This window comes from Lycorma delicatula, chromosome 1 (assembly GCF_047948215.1).
Source record: "Lycorma delicatula isolate Av1 chromosome 1, ASM4794821v1, whole genome shotgun sequence".
In the NCBI taxonomy this organism is placed as follows: domain Eukaryota; kingdom Metazoa; phylum Arthropoda; class Insecta; order Hemiptera; family Fulgoridae; genus Lycorma; species Lycorma delicatula.
In genome coordinates this window covers 267,361,642-267,374,963 of record NC_134455.1, presented here as the reverse complement: position 1 = coordinate 267,374,963, position 13,322 = coordinate 267,361,642, and the positions used below count along the sequence as shown (strand labels likewise).

At 33.8% G+C, this 13,322-nt stretch overlaps 1 protein-coding gene across 1 annotated transcript in view; it reads right to left on the bottom strand.

Annotated features, from left to right (window-relative positions):
• LOC142317825 (synaptic vesicular amine transporter-like) overlaps positions 1-13,322 on the bottom strand; it is a 100,816-nt gene that overhangs the window by 62,048 nt on the left and 25,446 nt on the right. Inside the window, exons 4-6 of the mRNA XM_075354376.1 lie at positions 12,898-13,073; positions 11,437-11,520; positions 6,683-6,865 (exon numbers count right to left, since the gene is read on the bottom strand). Of these exons, the coding sequence (XP_075210491.1) occupies positions 6,683-6,865; positions 11,437-11,520; positions 12,898-13,073 (443 nt within the window). The remainder of the gene's footprint in view (positions 1-6,682; positions 6,866-11,436; positions 11,521-12,897; positions 13,074-13,322) is intronic.

Here is a 13,322-nt window from a genome sequence, read left to right as displayed (position 1 = left end):
AAGTACATTACATATAGCTGGCTAACGGGGTTCCGAGTGTTGTTTCTCGGATATACTTTTTTCGGTCGATTTACATCTATAGGCCGAATTACAGGACTGGACTTTACGGCCACCTGCAGATATGACATTATTAACGATTACGGAAATGGATTAATACCGCCGTTAGAGCTGGCGATGTGGCGGCCACGGTCAAAGTTATTTGCAGGTGTAACGGAGACCTTTCGTCGTCCACATGCCCCCTGCGATGGCAAGCATGTAGTTAAGGTGCCCATGTTCGGAGCATGGGAGCCCTGAAAGCTTCGGTGTGTAGGGGCCTGGAGTCAGTGCAGAGACTGCGCATCCGCTCTCTGCCAGGACATATGCCGGTTCCACCGGAGTACCGGAACGGACCTCCAGGGTTGGTAGCCCTGGAGTGGGGGTGTACCCCGGCGGCTAGCCTTACTACAGAAGGGATTACTTGTTCATGAATTTTCCTGAACAAACCAACGTGGCAGAGGGTGCACGTAAACACCCTCGTTTAGAGCCGGCTGTTTCGCCTGAAGCGAAACGCCGAAAGAGTACGGAGAGTAAGAAGATAGAAATTGAGGCTAGAAAAAGCTTACATAAGGCTTTTTTTAAAAGTAGTAATGTACCGAAACCCAAATATTTGGTCATTACAAAGGAGGATGGAAATTTCTCGAGGGTGAGTCCTTTTCTCATCGCTCGAGAAATAAACAAATGTGCTGGAGGCCCTGTTAAAGAAATCAGGAAAACTTTTACGGGACTTCATGTAGAGACTGTTAATGATATACAGTCTCAGAAGATTTTAGGGCTGAAGAAAATTGGAGAGCTAGCGGTACGCGTTGATCCCCACGGCACGCTCAACACCTCAAGGGGTGTTGTGGTCTGTCGGGATCTTTTGAATTGTTCGGAGCAAGAGATTGTAGAGGAGCTGGCAGCACAAGGAGTAATAGAGTGCCGTCGATTGAACATGAGAAGGAACGGTGAGGTCTTACCCTCAGCTTCTCATGTCCTCACTTTCAACCGGCCTACTTTGCCAGAAAAGATAAGAGCGGGGATTCACCGTTTGGATGTGCGGGCATTTGTCCCACAGCCGATCAAGTGCCAACGCTTTGGCCACACCGCGCTTAGATGCGAAAGACCGCAAATATGCGTTTGCGGTGAAGAGGTGCATGAGGGAGAGCCATGTAAAGAGCCTCCTACATGCATAAACTGCAAAGGAGCGCATTCTTGTAGATCAAGGAATTGTCCTGTCTACAAAGATGAGGTAGCTGTGCAGGAAGTAAAAACCCTGCAAAAGGTCAGCTACTTCGATGCAAAAAAAATAGTTAACGCCCGTAAGCCTAGAGCAGCAACATCTTATGCTCAGGCTGCGGCTACTGTTCCTGCTCCTGCTCCGATTGCTGTAGATGAGGCACAAATCATAAATAAACTTGCTCCCACTTTGGCTAACATGATTGAGAGGATCATCGAAAATAAGATGAAACCTTTTGGTAATAAAGAACTTGTTAAGCCAAAGATAGTGGTACAGCCTGCTGAAGATAAGACGATAAAAGTGAAAGTTGCTCCTCCAGAAAAGAAAACGGACACCAAACCAGACTGTCAAGTCCGTCTCAGCGAGATCCTCGATGAAAAGAAAAAGGTGATACCTACAGAGTCTGTTATGGAGGCTCCCAAGCCTCCTGTAACTGAAGTGGCCTCTAAGCCTCAGAGGCCACAAAAAATCACACAGGGGGGGCGAGTGTCCCCCCTCCCACAGGCGGTGACCGGTGCGACCCCCGTGTTGGGGAGCGGCCAGGTTGCCGCCTCTCAATCGGCGCCTGAAACCGGCGCCGATCCATGCCCGTCGTCGTCGGCGGCTTCGGTGGTCTCCGATACGGAGACCGGAAGCCTTACAGGCGACGACCTTCTCCGCGAACACGATGCTGTTCGCAGGATGGAGAAGAAAAGAAAAAAGGGATGGCCGAAAGGAAAACCCAGGCAATAATTTAATTAAAAATTAAAAATTAGCGAGTCGATTGTACAATGGAACATCAATGGATGTTTTTCAAACATCCATGAGCTCCAACGCTTGGTACATGACGTAGACCCGATTTGTATATGTCTGCAAGAAACGCATTTCCGCCGAAATGAAAATTTTAAATTAAAAGGATTCGATATATTTCGGCGAGATCAACCGCCAAATGTAAGAGTTAGAGGTGGAGTAGCTATATTAACATCGACTAGAGCTACCACCGAAGCGGTTGTTCTAAACACCAACCTACAAGCGGTCGCCGTTAGAATGAAGCGACCGCTTAAGATCACTGTGTGCAGCATATACTTACCGAATTACGATTGGAATAAGGATGACATAGAAAGATTAATTTCCGAGCTTCCCCCACCTGTTTTACTGGTGGGTGATTTTAACGCTCATAATTCTCTCTGGGGATCGGATCGAGTAGATCCCCGTGGAAGAGAACTGGAAGGGTTCCTGATGAATTCTGAACTTATTATTTTAAATGACGGATCAGGAACCTTTTTCAATGCCAGAGATGGATCGACGTCCTGTATAGATCTTGCACTTATAAGCGGATCGATAGCACCGAGGTACAGCTTCCATGTTATAGACGATCTGCATGGAAGCGATCATTTCCCGGTGCAAATTGTAACTGATGTTACTAGAACAATATATCCCATCCCTAAAAGATGGTTATTTGAAAAGGCAGACTGGACGAGCTTCACAGCTAGAACGATGCTCCCAGAAACAACCGGAGTTATCGGAGACGATGTCGACGCCATAACAAATGCAATAATCGAGTCGGCATCGAGATATATTCCCAAAACATCTGGGAAACTTACAAAGAAATCCGTTCCATGGTGGAACGATGAAATAAGTGAAGCTATAAAAAGAAAGAAAAGGGCGTATAATGCCTTTAAAAAGCGTCCTAGTATAGAAAATCTTGTTGCCTTTAAGAAATACAGGGCGTATGCAAAACGTGTTATGATAGATTCGAAAAAACGATCCTGGCAGCAATACGTGTCATCCATTGACAAAACTACTACTGCATCAGATGTTTGGAGGAAAGTGAAGGCGATTTGTGGGCGTAATGATTTTACTCCCATAACTAGCCTTCAAGATGAAGATGAAATAAAAGATACTCCATATGAAATTGCAGAGCTGTTATCCAATCATTTTGAAAAGGCCAGCAAAACGGCCAACTACGAGGAAGGTTTTCGAACCAAAAAAGAAGAACACGAAGGTCTACTAAATTTTGGAACTGAGTATAATTACTCATATAATGTACCATTTAAAATGGAAGAATTCGCGAAGGCGTTGGAAAAATCAGGTAACACAGCTGCTGGTCCGGATGAAATCCACTATAATATGATCAGGCAGCTGAATACCACTGCAAAGTGTAGATTATTAGAACTTTATAATAAAATATGGCGGGATGGAACGTACCCGCAGCAGTGGAAAAAAGCTCATGTTGTTCCAGTACCAAAGAAAAATAAAAATTTAACAGACCCCAATAGCTACCGTCCTATTTCTTTGACGTGTGCTATGGGGAAAATATTGGAAAAAATGATTAATAATCGACTCGTCTGGGTTTTGGAAAAAGAAAACCTGATATCACCGTATCAAGCAGGTTTTCGACAATACCATTCTACCACTGATCAAATGATCAGCTTAGAGGACATTATATATAACAGCTTTATTACAAGGAAACATTGTGTCGGAGTCTTCTTCGATCTTCAGAAGGCTTTCGATATGACCTGGCGTCATGGTATAATGCTCCAGTTACATGAATGGGGCATTCGTGGCAATCTGCCTATACTGCTCAGCAACTACATGAATGACCGTACCTTCCAAGTACGCGTCAAAAATGAATATTCATGTGAAAGAATATTGGAAAATGGCATACCGCAAGGTTCGCCGTTGAGCGGTACCTTGTTTACCATTGCCATTAATAAATTGATATTAGCCATTCCAGTAGAAATCAGCAAAAGCGTCTATGTTGATGATCTGGCAATCATATATGCCAGCAACAAGACTGCTATAGTGAGGTACAAATTGCAACGAGCGATCAATGCTCTAAATGAAGTTGCAAGGAATACAGGATTCCAATTCTCACCAGAAAAAACGTGCTGTGTACACTTTTGTAGGAAGAGAATTCCTCATCAAAGTCCTGCTCTGACAATTGATGATAATCCAATACAATATAAAGACAGCGTAAGGTATTTAGGACTAGTATTGGATAAATCCCTCACATGGGGATTACATATACAGGACTTGAGTGATAGATGCAAAAGAGCCCTAAACATTATAAAATGTTTATCGAACTTAAATTGGGGCTCAGAAAAAGAGACATTATTGAGATTGTATAAAGCATTGGTTCAATCTAAACTAGACTACGGATGTATCGTATATTCATCCGCTAGAAAGTCGCACTTAAGAAAGTTAGACGTAGTTCATAATAGCGGAATAAGATACGCAACAGGTGCTTTCCGCACAAGTCCGGCGGCTAGTCTGATGTCTGAAGCCGGAATAATGCCACTACATTATAGAAGAGAGATTCTCTTGTTAAGATATGCAGCAAATATATGGGCTTTCCCTGCCCATATAAATAATAAATTGTTTATGAATCATCCCATGGCTGCATTATACGAACGTCGTGCTACCTATTCCAGACCAGCCGGAATTAGGTACCACGAATTAAGAAGGAAATATGAAATTGCTATACCAGAGACACTAGCAATTTCTACTAGAGAAATACCGCCATGGCTCTTGCCAGCGGTAAATACAAGTTTGGATCTCTCTCAAGGAGAAATAAAAAAGAAACCAGCAGTGATCATCCAGCAAGATTTTTTAGCAACCGTCAGTAGTTATGAAGAACATATTAGAATTTATACTGACGGTTCTAAAACTGAACATGGTGTTGGATGCTCGATATATGTAAATGAAGAAGCCCACTCTTGGAGACTGCCAGATGTGGCCAGTGTCTACACGGCAGAACTCACTGCGATTCAGCAAGCTCTTCGCTACACTGAACACTATTGCGAAGAGAGAGTGCTAATATGTTCCGATTCATTAAGTGCACTCGTCGCAATTCGGAACAAGAACATTAAGGATGTCCTAATTGCAAACATCCTGTCCATTTTATACGTTCTAAAACAACGAGGGCAGCGATGCGTATTTGTATGGACTCCAGGGCATGCTGGTATTACAGGTAATGAAATCGCAGACGAAGCTGCCAGAAAGGCAACAGTCTGCGATGATTTGGATGCATTTCCTGTAAGAGTGGCAGATATTAAAAACCGTCTAACAAATATAGTAAGAAACAAGTGGAACGCTGAATGGAGGAGTTTAAATACAAAATTAAACTCAGTTAAAACTTCTCCTTATAAATGGAAAAGCGACTTTAAATTGACTCGCCGTGAACAAGTAGCGGTGACCAGACTTAGAATCGGTCACACGCGATTAACAAATTTATATTTGTTAACCGGCGAAGTGAGACCAATGTGCGGTGTTTGCAATAAAACACTGACAATCAAGCATCTAATAGAAGAGTGTACCATATATGAGGACCTCAGAAAGAGGTTCTGTTTTACAAATAATATTAGTGCTGATCTGGATAATGGAAATGAAGAAAATATAGTTGCATTTTTACACGCCAGTGGACTTCTTAAAAGTCTGTAAAATGGGAGTTTAAAGCTGTGGTAAAAGATACTCTAAGCGGTAGTTATATATATATATATATACATATAGAAGAAAGAGGAAAGATATGGTATTGAGAAGATTAATTATAATTTTAAGTTCATGGTCTTTTGAGAACCTATCTCAAATTTTAATATTGGGGCCCTTTACACCCCGTAAGTGTTTGTGATTGTCCTGTCTTTCATGTTTTTAATGTTTATTGTGAAGTTTTGTGTTTTTAAATAAAATGTAAGGGCCCTTTACACCCTTACATATGACGATCCTGATGGAGATAATAATTTCTTTTAAAGAATGTGACGAGGGCTAATGACCTTAGCAGTCGATGCCCGTAAAAATTCAGATAAAAAAAAAAAAAAAAAAATAATAATAATAATAATAATAATAATAATAATAATAATAATAATAATAATAATAATAATAATAATAATAATAATAATAATAATAATAATAATAATAATAATAATAATAATAATAATAATAATAATAATAATAATAATAATAATAATAATAATAATAATAATAATAATAATAATAATAATAATAATAATAATAATAATAATAATAATAATAATAATAATAATAATAATAATAATAATAATAATAATAATAATAATAATAATAATAATAATAATAATAATAATAATAATAATAATAATAATAATAATAATAATAACATATCGAACCTTAAAATGGTTTGATTGAACTTATAATACATAACTCACATAAGTGAAGGTTATTTATTCAGTTGGTACTAAAATGATTTGTTTGTGCCGTACTAGAATTGGGCCAGGATAATTTCGTAGATGAAAAAATAATTCGATGGTAACTTTTTCAATGAATGATGGGTAAATTACGTAAGTAGAATAAACCAGAAAAAATTCTTAAAAAGAAATTGGAAATCGATATAACATATCGAAAGTATCCAAAAGTAAAAATTTAGAAAATTATTTATAGAAATTAAAAAAGTTATGATGGCGTCTACCTTACCAATATCAACTACTACAAGAAAAGCAATAACAAAAAATGGAGCTGTTTTCCCAACAAATGCGTATAAAATTCCTCCAAACGGATATCCAAGTAGTACGCCCAAAGCGCCACTTCCCAGAACAATTCCCATTACTTTACTCCTTGCTGCTTCTGATGGGTAAAGTTCAGCTATTAAACACATTCCTGTACATATAAATAACACATAAATATACCAATGAATACGTAAACACAAACACATACATACAGATTAATATACGAGTATAGTTTATTACAAAAAAGTACTCTACTCGTTTAAACTTTTTTACTACCTTGCAGTTACCACCACTTTTAGATCTATATACGTAATGCTATAAATAATTTATTACTATTAATACACTATTATGCATCTATATTCTACTCATATTTTTTAAGCAAAGTGGATTTAAACATTGTATCGTAACAATGTCTATTTTTTTCATGAAGCTTGTTGAAAAAACGATACCCGTTGCATTTTTCATTACAGCTTTTTTTCATTGTGTTAATTGTGGTTCCTCGTAATTGCAAGTTTATTTGCGGTGGCAGTGGATTTTCTTTTTATATTGTAAAGGTTTGTAGATTTGGAGAATCAGAGGTTGATAATTTTCTAGATTTAAATTTTTTTGCGAAAAATTATTGAAATCTTTCTTTAATAGAATGTATGTTTGAGGCTTCAGTGGATAATTGTGTTTAAACACTAAGACGTAACCTTGCAGCATGACCACTAGGGGAGTATATGATCATTCAAAGCAATCTGGAAGGAGACTCATAAAATTTCTAGATTGAAATGAAATTATTTTTGTAGTTTAAAAAAAAAGTTGAAATTTTTATTTAATATGGACGTTTGAAATGAATATTAAAGTTAATTTTTTTCTTTTCTACAGTTTATTTTTAATCAAATATTTATAATTGACTATGGTAATAAATTGAGTTATGGTAATTAATATTTGTTAAATCATTATGTATATATATATATATATATATATACTATACTATACTATATATATATTACTGTATATATATATATATATATATATATATATATATTTATTAGTACCTATAAAGCAACTAGTCCTGACTGAATGGCTGATTTATCAACGCCCAGCAAAAATTACTGAAGATAAATTGATGAAAATTTGTCTACATGTTCCTCTTACGGTATAACTGCACACTAAGAAAGATTTTTTGAAATTCCGAGGTTAAAGAATTAAAATGGATTTAAAAATCTTTTGGAATTTCTCGGTAACAAATGAAGATATCTACTTGATTCTTGGTGTGAGTCAATATCATTATCATGCAAATGCGTATAAAAAAGTTTTAGATTTTTCAAAATTAGACCTTGAAAAGGGGGAATAAAGGTAAAAAGATTTGAACAATGATCGCAAATTTTTCCCATTTCCGACACTACTAAAGGAGATATATACTAAACGAATGTACGATCTATACAAATATACGAGACATATATACGACAATAAACTAAACGAGGTATGCACTAGATTGGGGCTTGCAAATACTCTTCAGATTAATATCTAGAATCCACTTTCGATTTTTTTTTAAATTTGATTTTTTAAGGAACGCGACAATGTATGATCCGGTTGCTCAACCTACAAGCCACTGTTGTTTGAGGAGACTGGCTGCACCTGCCTCCGGTTACTTGACAAAAAAAATATAAAATAAGTATAATTTAAAGATTAAAAAACATAAAGATACAAAGTACGGTCACCTCCAGGTGGTGTTTGTTTGGTAACGCTAAGAAGCGGACAAAATTAATTTTTCTTCGTACTTCGTACGGGTAACCAATTGTAACTAATATATTTAAGATTAAGGCTGACTATTTTGATAGCCACATTCTTTGGTCAGTCAACTTTTCGGGCCCTGTACTGACCAAACTGTTGTTCTGAAGAAATTATGATACACTGATATTTTTTATAAACTGAAGAGGCTTTAATTTTTATTTATCATTATTATTCACAATTATACTGAATCGTATATTTACAAAAAAATAGTTTTTTCTTTTATTTAAAGATATCAAAAAGTGTTTATAATTCAGATTAACTAATTATTTTATTACTCTTTCATTCAATTCTAATTTTAAAACGAATAAAATTATATTTTGTTGTTTTTAATTGATAGGTTTGTATGTTTGCACTGATTTTAGTTTCATCAGCTGATTTTATTGTCAGTGTGTTTTTAATATCATCAAATTATCAAATCATTCCAAACAATGCTTCTGGTAATTTGTTAACAACTTACTCGTTTTCCGTCCTATGTTTTTACTGCAAACGTTTTCCGAATGACAATTTCTTAACCACTCTTTAACGAATCAATTTATCAAGTTCTGATTATTTTTTTTTTGTCCTAAAATAGGAATTAATAATGTAGCACATTCCTATCTTGGAATCTAATTTTTCGAGCTTCCATCACGACACCACCCCACCAAAAACTGGTGAGAAAGGGTATTTGGTAAAAGATAGATTTTACGATTTAGTAGGTGCTATGTAAAACTTACATTGTACATTTTAACCTGTATAAAAATTAAGAAGGGTTTAAGGTAGTTTTTGAATACTCCTTATATTTTTACTTTAAAAAAATGTTGAATTGTGAAATCAATTCTTTAATGTAATTTTTTTTGTTGAGATTGATCTGACTTCTAAGCATTGAGTCTTTACACTGAAGTAAACTGTCAGATAAATTTACGTTTTGTATTTTATGATTACTGAATGTGATTGATTCTATAACGAAATCTTTGAGTAGACGTCTTCTCTTTTATAACACCAGTCAAATAATATTTTATTGGATTTACACTGACTTTCCATTTTTTCATACTTTTATTCTTCTTCTATTACCATTCCAGTATTTTATATATATATATATATATATATATATATATATATAATTGTAAAATTCGACACAATTTATTTTCTAAAAGGTGATTTTGTGAATTGCAAATTTATGATAAAATCGTAATACCAGATTTGCCACCACAGATAATGCTTTTTTAATAATATATACATATTAAGGTAGAAAACAGATTTAACTTCTTAAATAAATTTAAATGTACAAAGAATTTTAAGTATTTTTTGATTCTTTTTGGTAATTTAGGTAAAGAAAAACAGGAATACCTTATTATTAAATTATTATATAAATAAGTTTAGTGTAGATGTAAATTCAATTAAAAAGTTCTACTAATTAGGAATTTTTTCGTCAATTTGTTATTCTTTCCCATTATCACATTTTTTGTTCTTGTTTAACTTCCGGGACCACCGTTAGGTATTGCTTCAGAGGGTACGATGAATGATTTGTATCGTGTGTAAAAAATCCCTATTTCCTGTTTATATTTTCCCGAAAACATGTTACCCAAAAGGTTATTGGACATTGTAGCGGACAGAGATAGCACAAAGAATGATGACTATTGTTAGAAATTTAGGTTGATTGTGATGTTTTGATACAAATGACAGAGATAAAGGTCAATTTAGCGTTATTATATAGAAAATGAGTGAGAAATGCAAAGAAGTGTGGTTTGAGAGGGCAAGTCAGGCGCGGTTTCACAATATATATCATAAATTAAATTTAAATCTTGGTGAAAGGGACTACTACATGATGTAAATAACAGAAGTTTTATTAATGCGGTGTTCAGAGCAAGAAGTGGTGGGCTGCTACCCTTAAACAATGTGCCAAACATGGAGGTCGAAAGACGCACGTGCTTCCTATGCAACGCTCAAGAACAGAAGACCATTATATATTTTCTAGGTTCATGTCAGATTCTCGGGAATATTAGGTCCTTCTGATTTGCAAAAAATAATTCAGGACAGTGGGATATTATTTGTATCAAAAAAAAAAAAAAAAAAATCAGAAAAAATGTTGTCTCAGAAAATGTTATGAACATTATTTCTTTTATGTAAAGTTCTTGGAACATTTTTTATAATACAAAAAATATTTTACTGTATGTTACAAGATAATTCGTTAAAATAATGAATAATCACGAACTTCCACAGAAAAACTACACGTGCGGTATCTACCAGCCAACTGTGGAAGTACTCGGGCCGGCCTCCGTGGCACGAGTAGTAGCGTCTCGGCTTTTCATCCGGAGGTCCCGGGTTCGAATCCCGGTCAGGCATGGCATTTTAACACACGCTACAAATCATTCATCTTACTTTGAAGCAATACCTAACGATGGTTAAAAAAACAAAAAAAACTCGTAGTTGGAAGAAAAGTCTTGAAGGAAGTTAATGTTAACAAGGTCGTTAATTCTCTGTGAGAATTAATAATTTCTTTGTTATTGTTTATGAGACCTTTTGATTTAATTTCATTTATAATTATAACAATAATGTAAATTTTTTATTATCTGGATAAATTTAATAGTACTAATGCTCTGATCTTACTGTAATTTTGTAAAATAATTTGATTCTTCAAATATCTTCTCAACTGACATCTAGTATTGGATGTAAGTTTGTATAATTTTTTTTGTTATTTTTAGAAATATAGACTTTCTATAGGCCTACATATTACATCGTTATTTAACTTATTAATTATAATTTATTAAATCGTCTTGAAGAAAACACAACTGGGTAAACAATATACAGGATTATATTCTTACAAAGGAAAGTCAAAAACTTATTTTTTCTTTGGAGAAAAGAAAGTAACAAACACAGAAAACTGAAAATAATATTATAATATTAGTAAATGTTTTGTTCAAATATTAAAATTTTCTGTTTTAGAGATTCACTCATCAGACGTACCTGTAACTCCAACACAAGCTGAAGCAATGCCGTGAAGAGTTCTTGCTACTAGAAATGTCAAGTAATTTTCTCCGAGAGCAAACACTAATAATAAATAATATCACATAAAAATTAATTAAATTAGATTTCGATGTATAAATTTCTAATAATGAGATCTAAATTTTATAAAAAATATTTTTAATCATAACTGTTTAAAACATATTGATGATAATTTATACCATCAGCTGATAATACTATAATAGTCATTTGGATTACATAATAATCATTTGCTTACAGATTTTACCTTCTCCAGCATTCTTAATCGTTTCCATATTATACCAAAAATATGTCTTCACTGGATAACATGAAATTCTTTGGCCAAAAATTAGCCTTTTTCTCTAGATAGATTAAAACAACATTGTACTAGTAGCAGGATTTTTAAACCATAAAAATATAATATATATAATCATAAAGATATATAATCCAGGTACCTATGGTACCTCGATTTCATTTCTGACTAATGTTTATAGCTTGTATTATAAAATATTCTCCACTTTCACCCATATTAAGTGTAATGTGATCCTTTAAAATGAGTTAATTTCTGAAAGAACTCATTTTTTGTACTTAAGACCAATGATTCTTTTGTAGTACTCTAATTCTCATTGTCAATATTATTTTTTTATGTGTAGGAAGGAATATAATTTCACTAATTAAAACAAAATTTTAATTATTTTTTACTGCGTAGTAATATAATTAGAACTTCGTAAATAAGTTAACATGTACTTTAGGATATCCAAAACGGTAGATGACACGCTGCGTGATTAAAATCACTCCTGTAACTGGCATAGATGTCCTTATTACAATAAGAATTCCATACCAAGCTTAGTAAAAAAAACTAGGGAGCGGAGTGGTTAGATGGTTTCCCGTTGCCATCTTCAACTTATCTATTAAACATAGCCGAATATTATTCAATAATTATTTTATTGACAGAAACTTACTAGTGCCTCTTAAACCTCAGTTGTTGCTTTTGATGTATCAAAATTATAAGAAAAACAGGGACAGATACTAAAAAGTAACAATGGATGTAGTCTTTCCGTTGAGAAACAATATAATGTATACAATGATTCCCGCTAACAAAGCGGTAAATAAGCATTAGGAACTATTTAAAAAATAAATTATATAATAGTAAAAAAAATATGTAGTTAAAAATACAATGATTTAAAAATTTAATTTAAACATCTTAGTCGTGTTAGTACAATTAAAATACTTTAAATTTTTTTAGATTTTTTTTGGCACTTCGGTCATCTTCAGTTAATTCGTTAAATTTTCTTAATTTAATTCTTCGTTTTGCAAAAACAATTAAATGGTAATAATAATAATAATAATAATAATAATAAATAATATAACTGATTAATGCATCAACTTACATGCACACTATCACACAAAATAAATATATAATATATATATATATTATATACTTACAAAGAGTAGCGACTAACATATTGATAGACCCAAAAAATAAAGGTAAGTGGTATCCGCAATATTTTGTCAATATGCCGATCACTGGATTTATGAGGATCTGTGCAAAAGCTTTTGATGAGAGAAGAAGCCCGATATAACCTGTTTCTTCTTCTAACTCTTTATTATCAGGCTGTAATCTAAAGAAATTCAGTCATAAATTAACATTACTACATTAAAATTATTACAAAAAAAATCTTTATTATAACATTATATAAATATATATACAGTAGAGTATATAAATACAGTGGTTTTCCACCCTTTTTAATTTACAACTACAAACTATTTACCGTAATAATGAAATGCGAAGGCTCACTAAAAAATAATTAAAATCTTTAAAGAAAGTGGAAATAACATTTTTATAAAAAAAGGTTGCCATATTATAACCA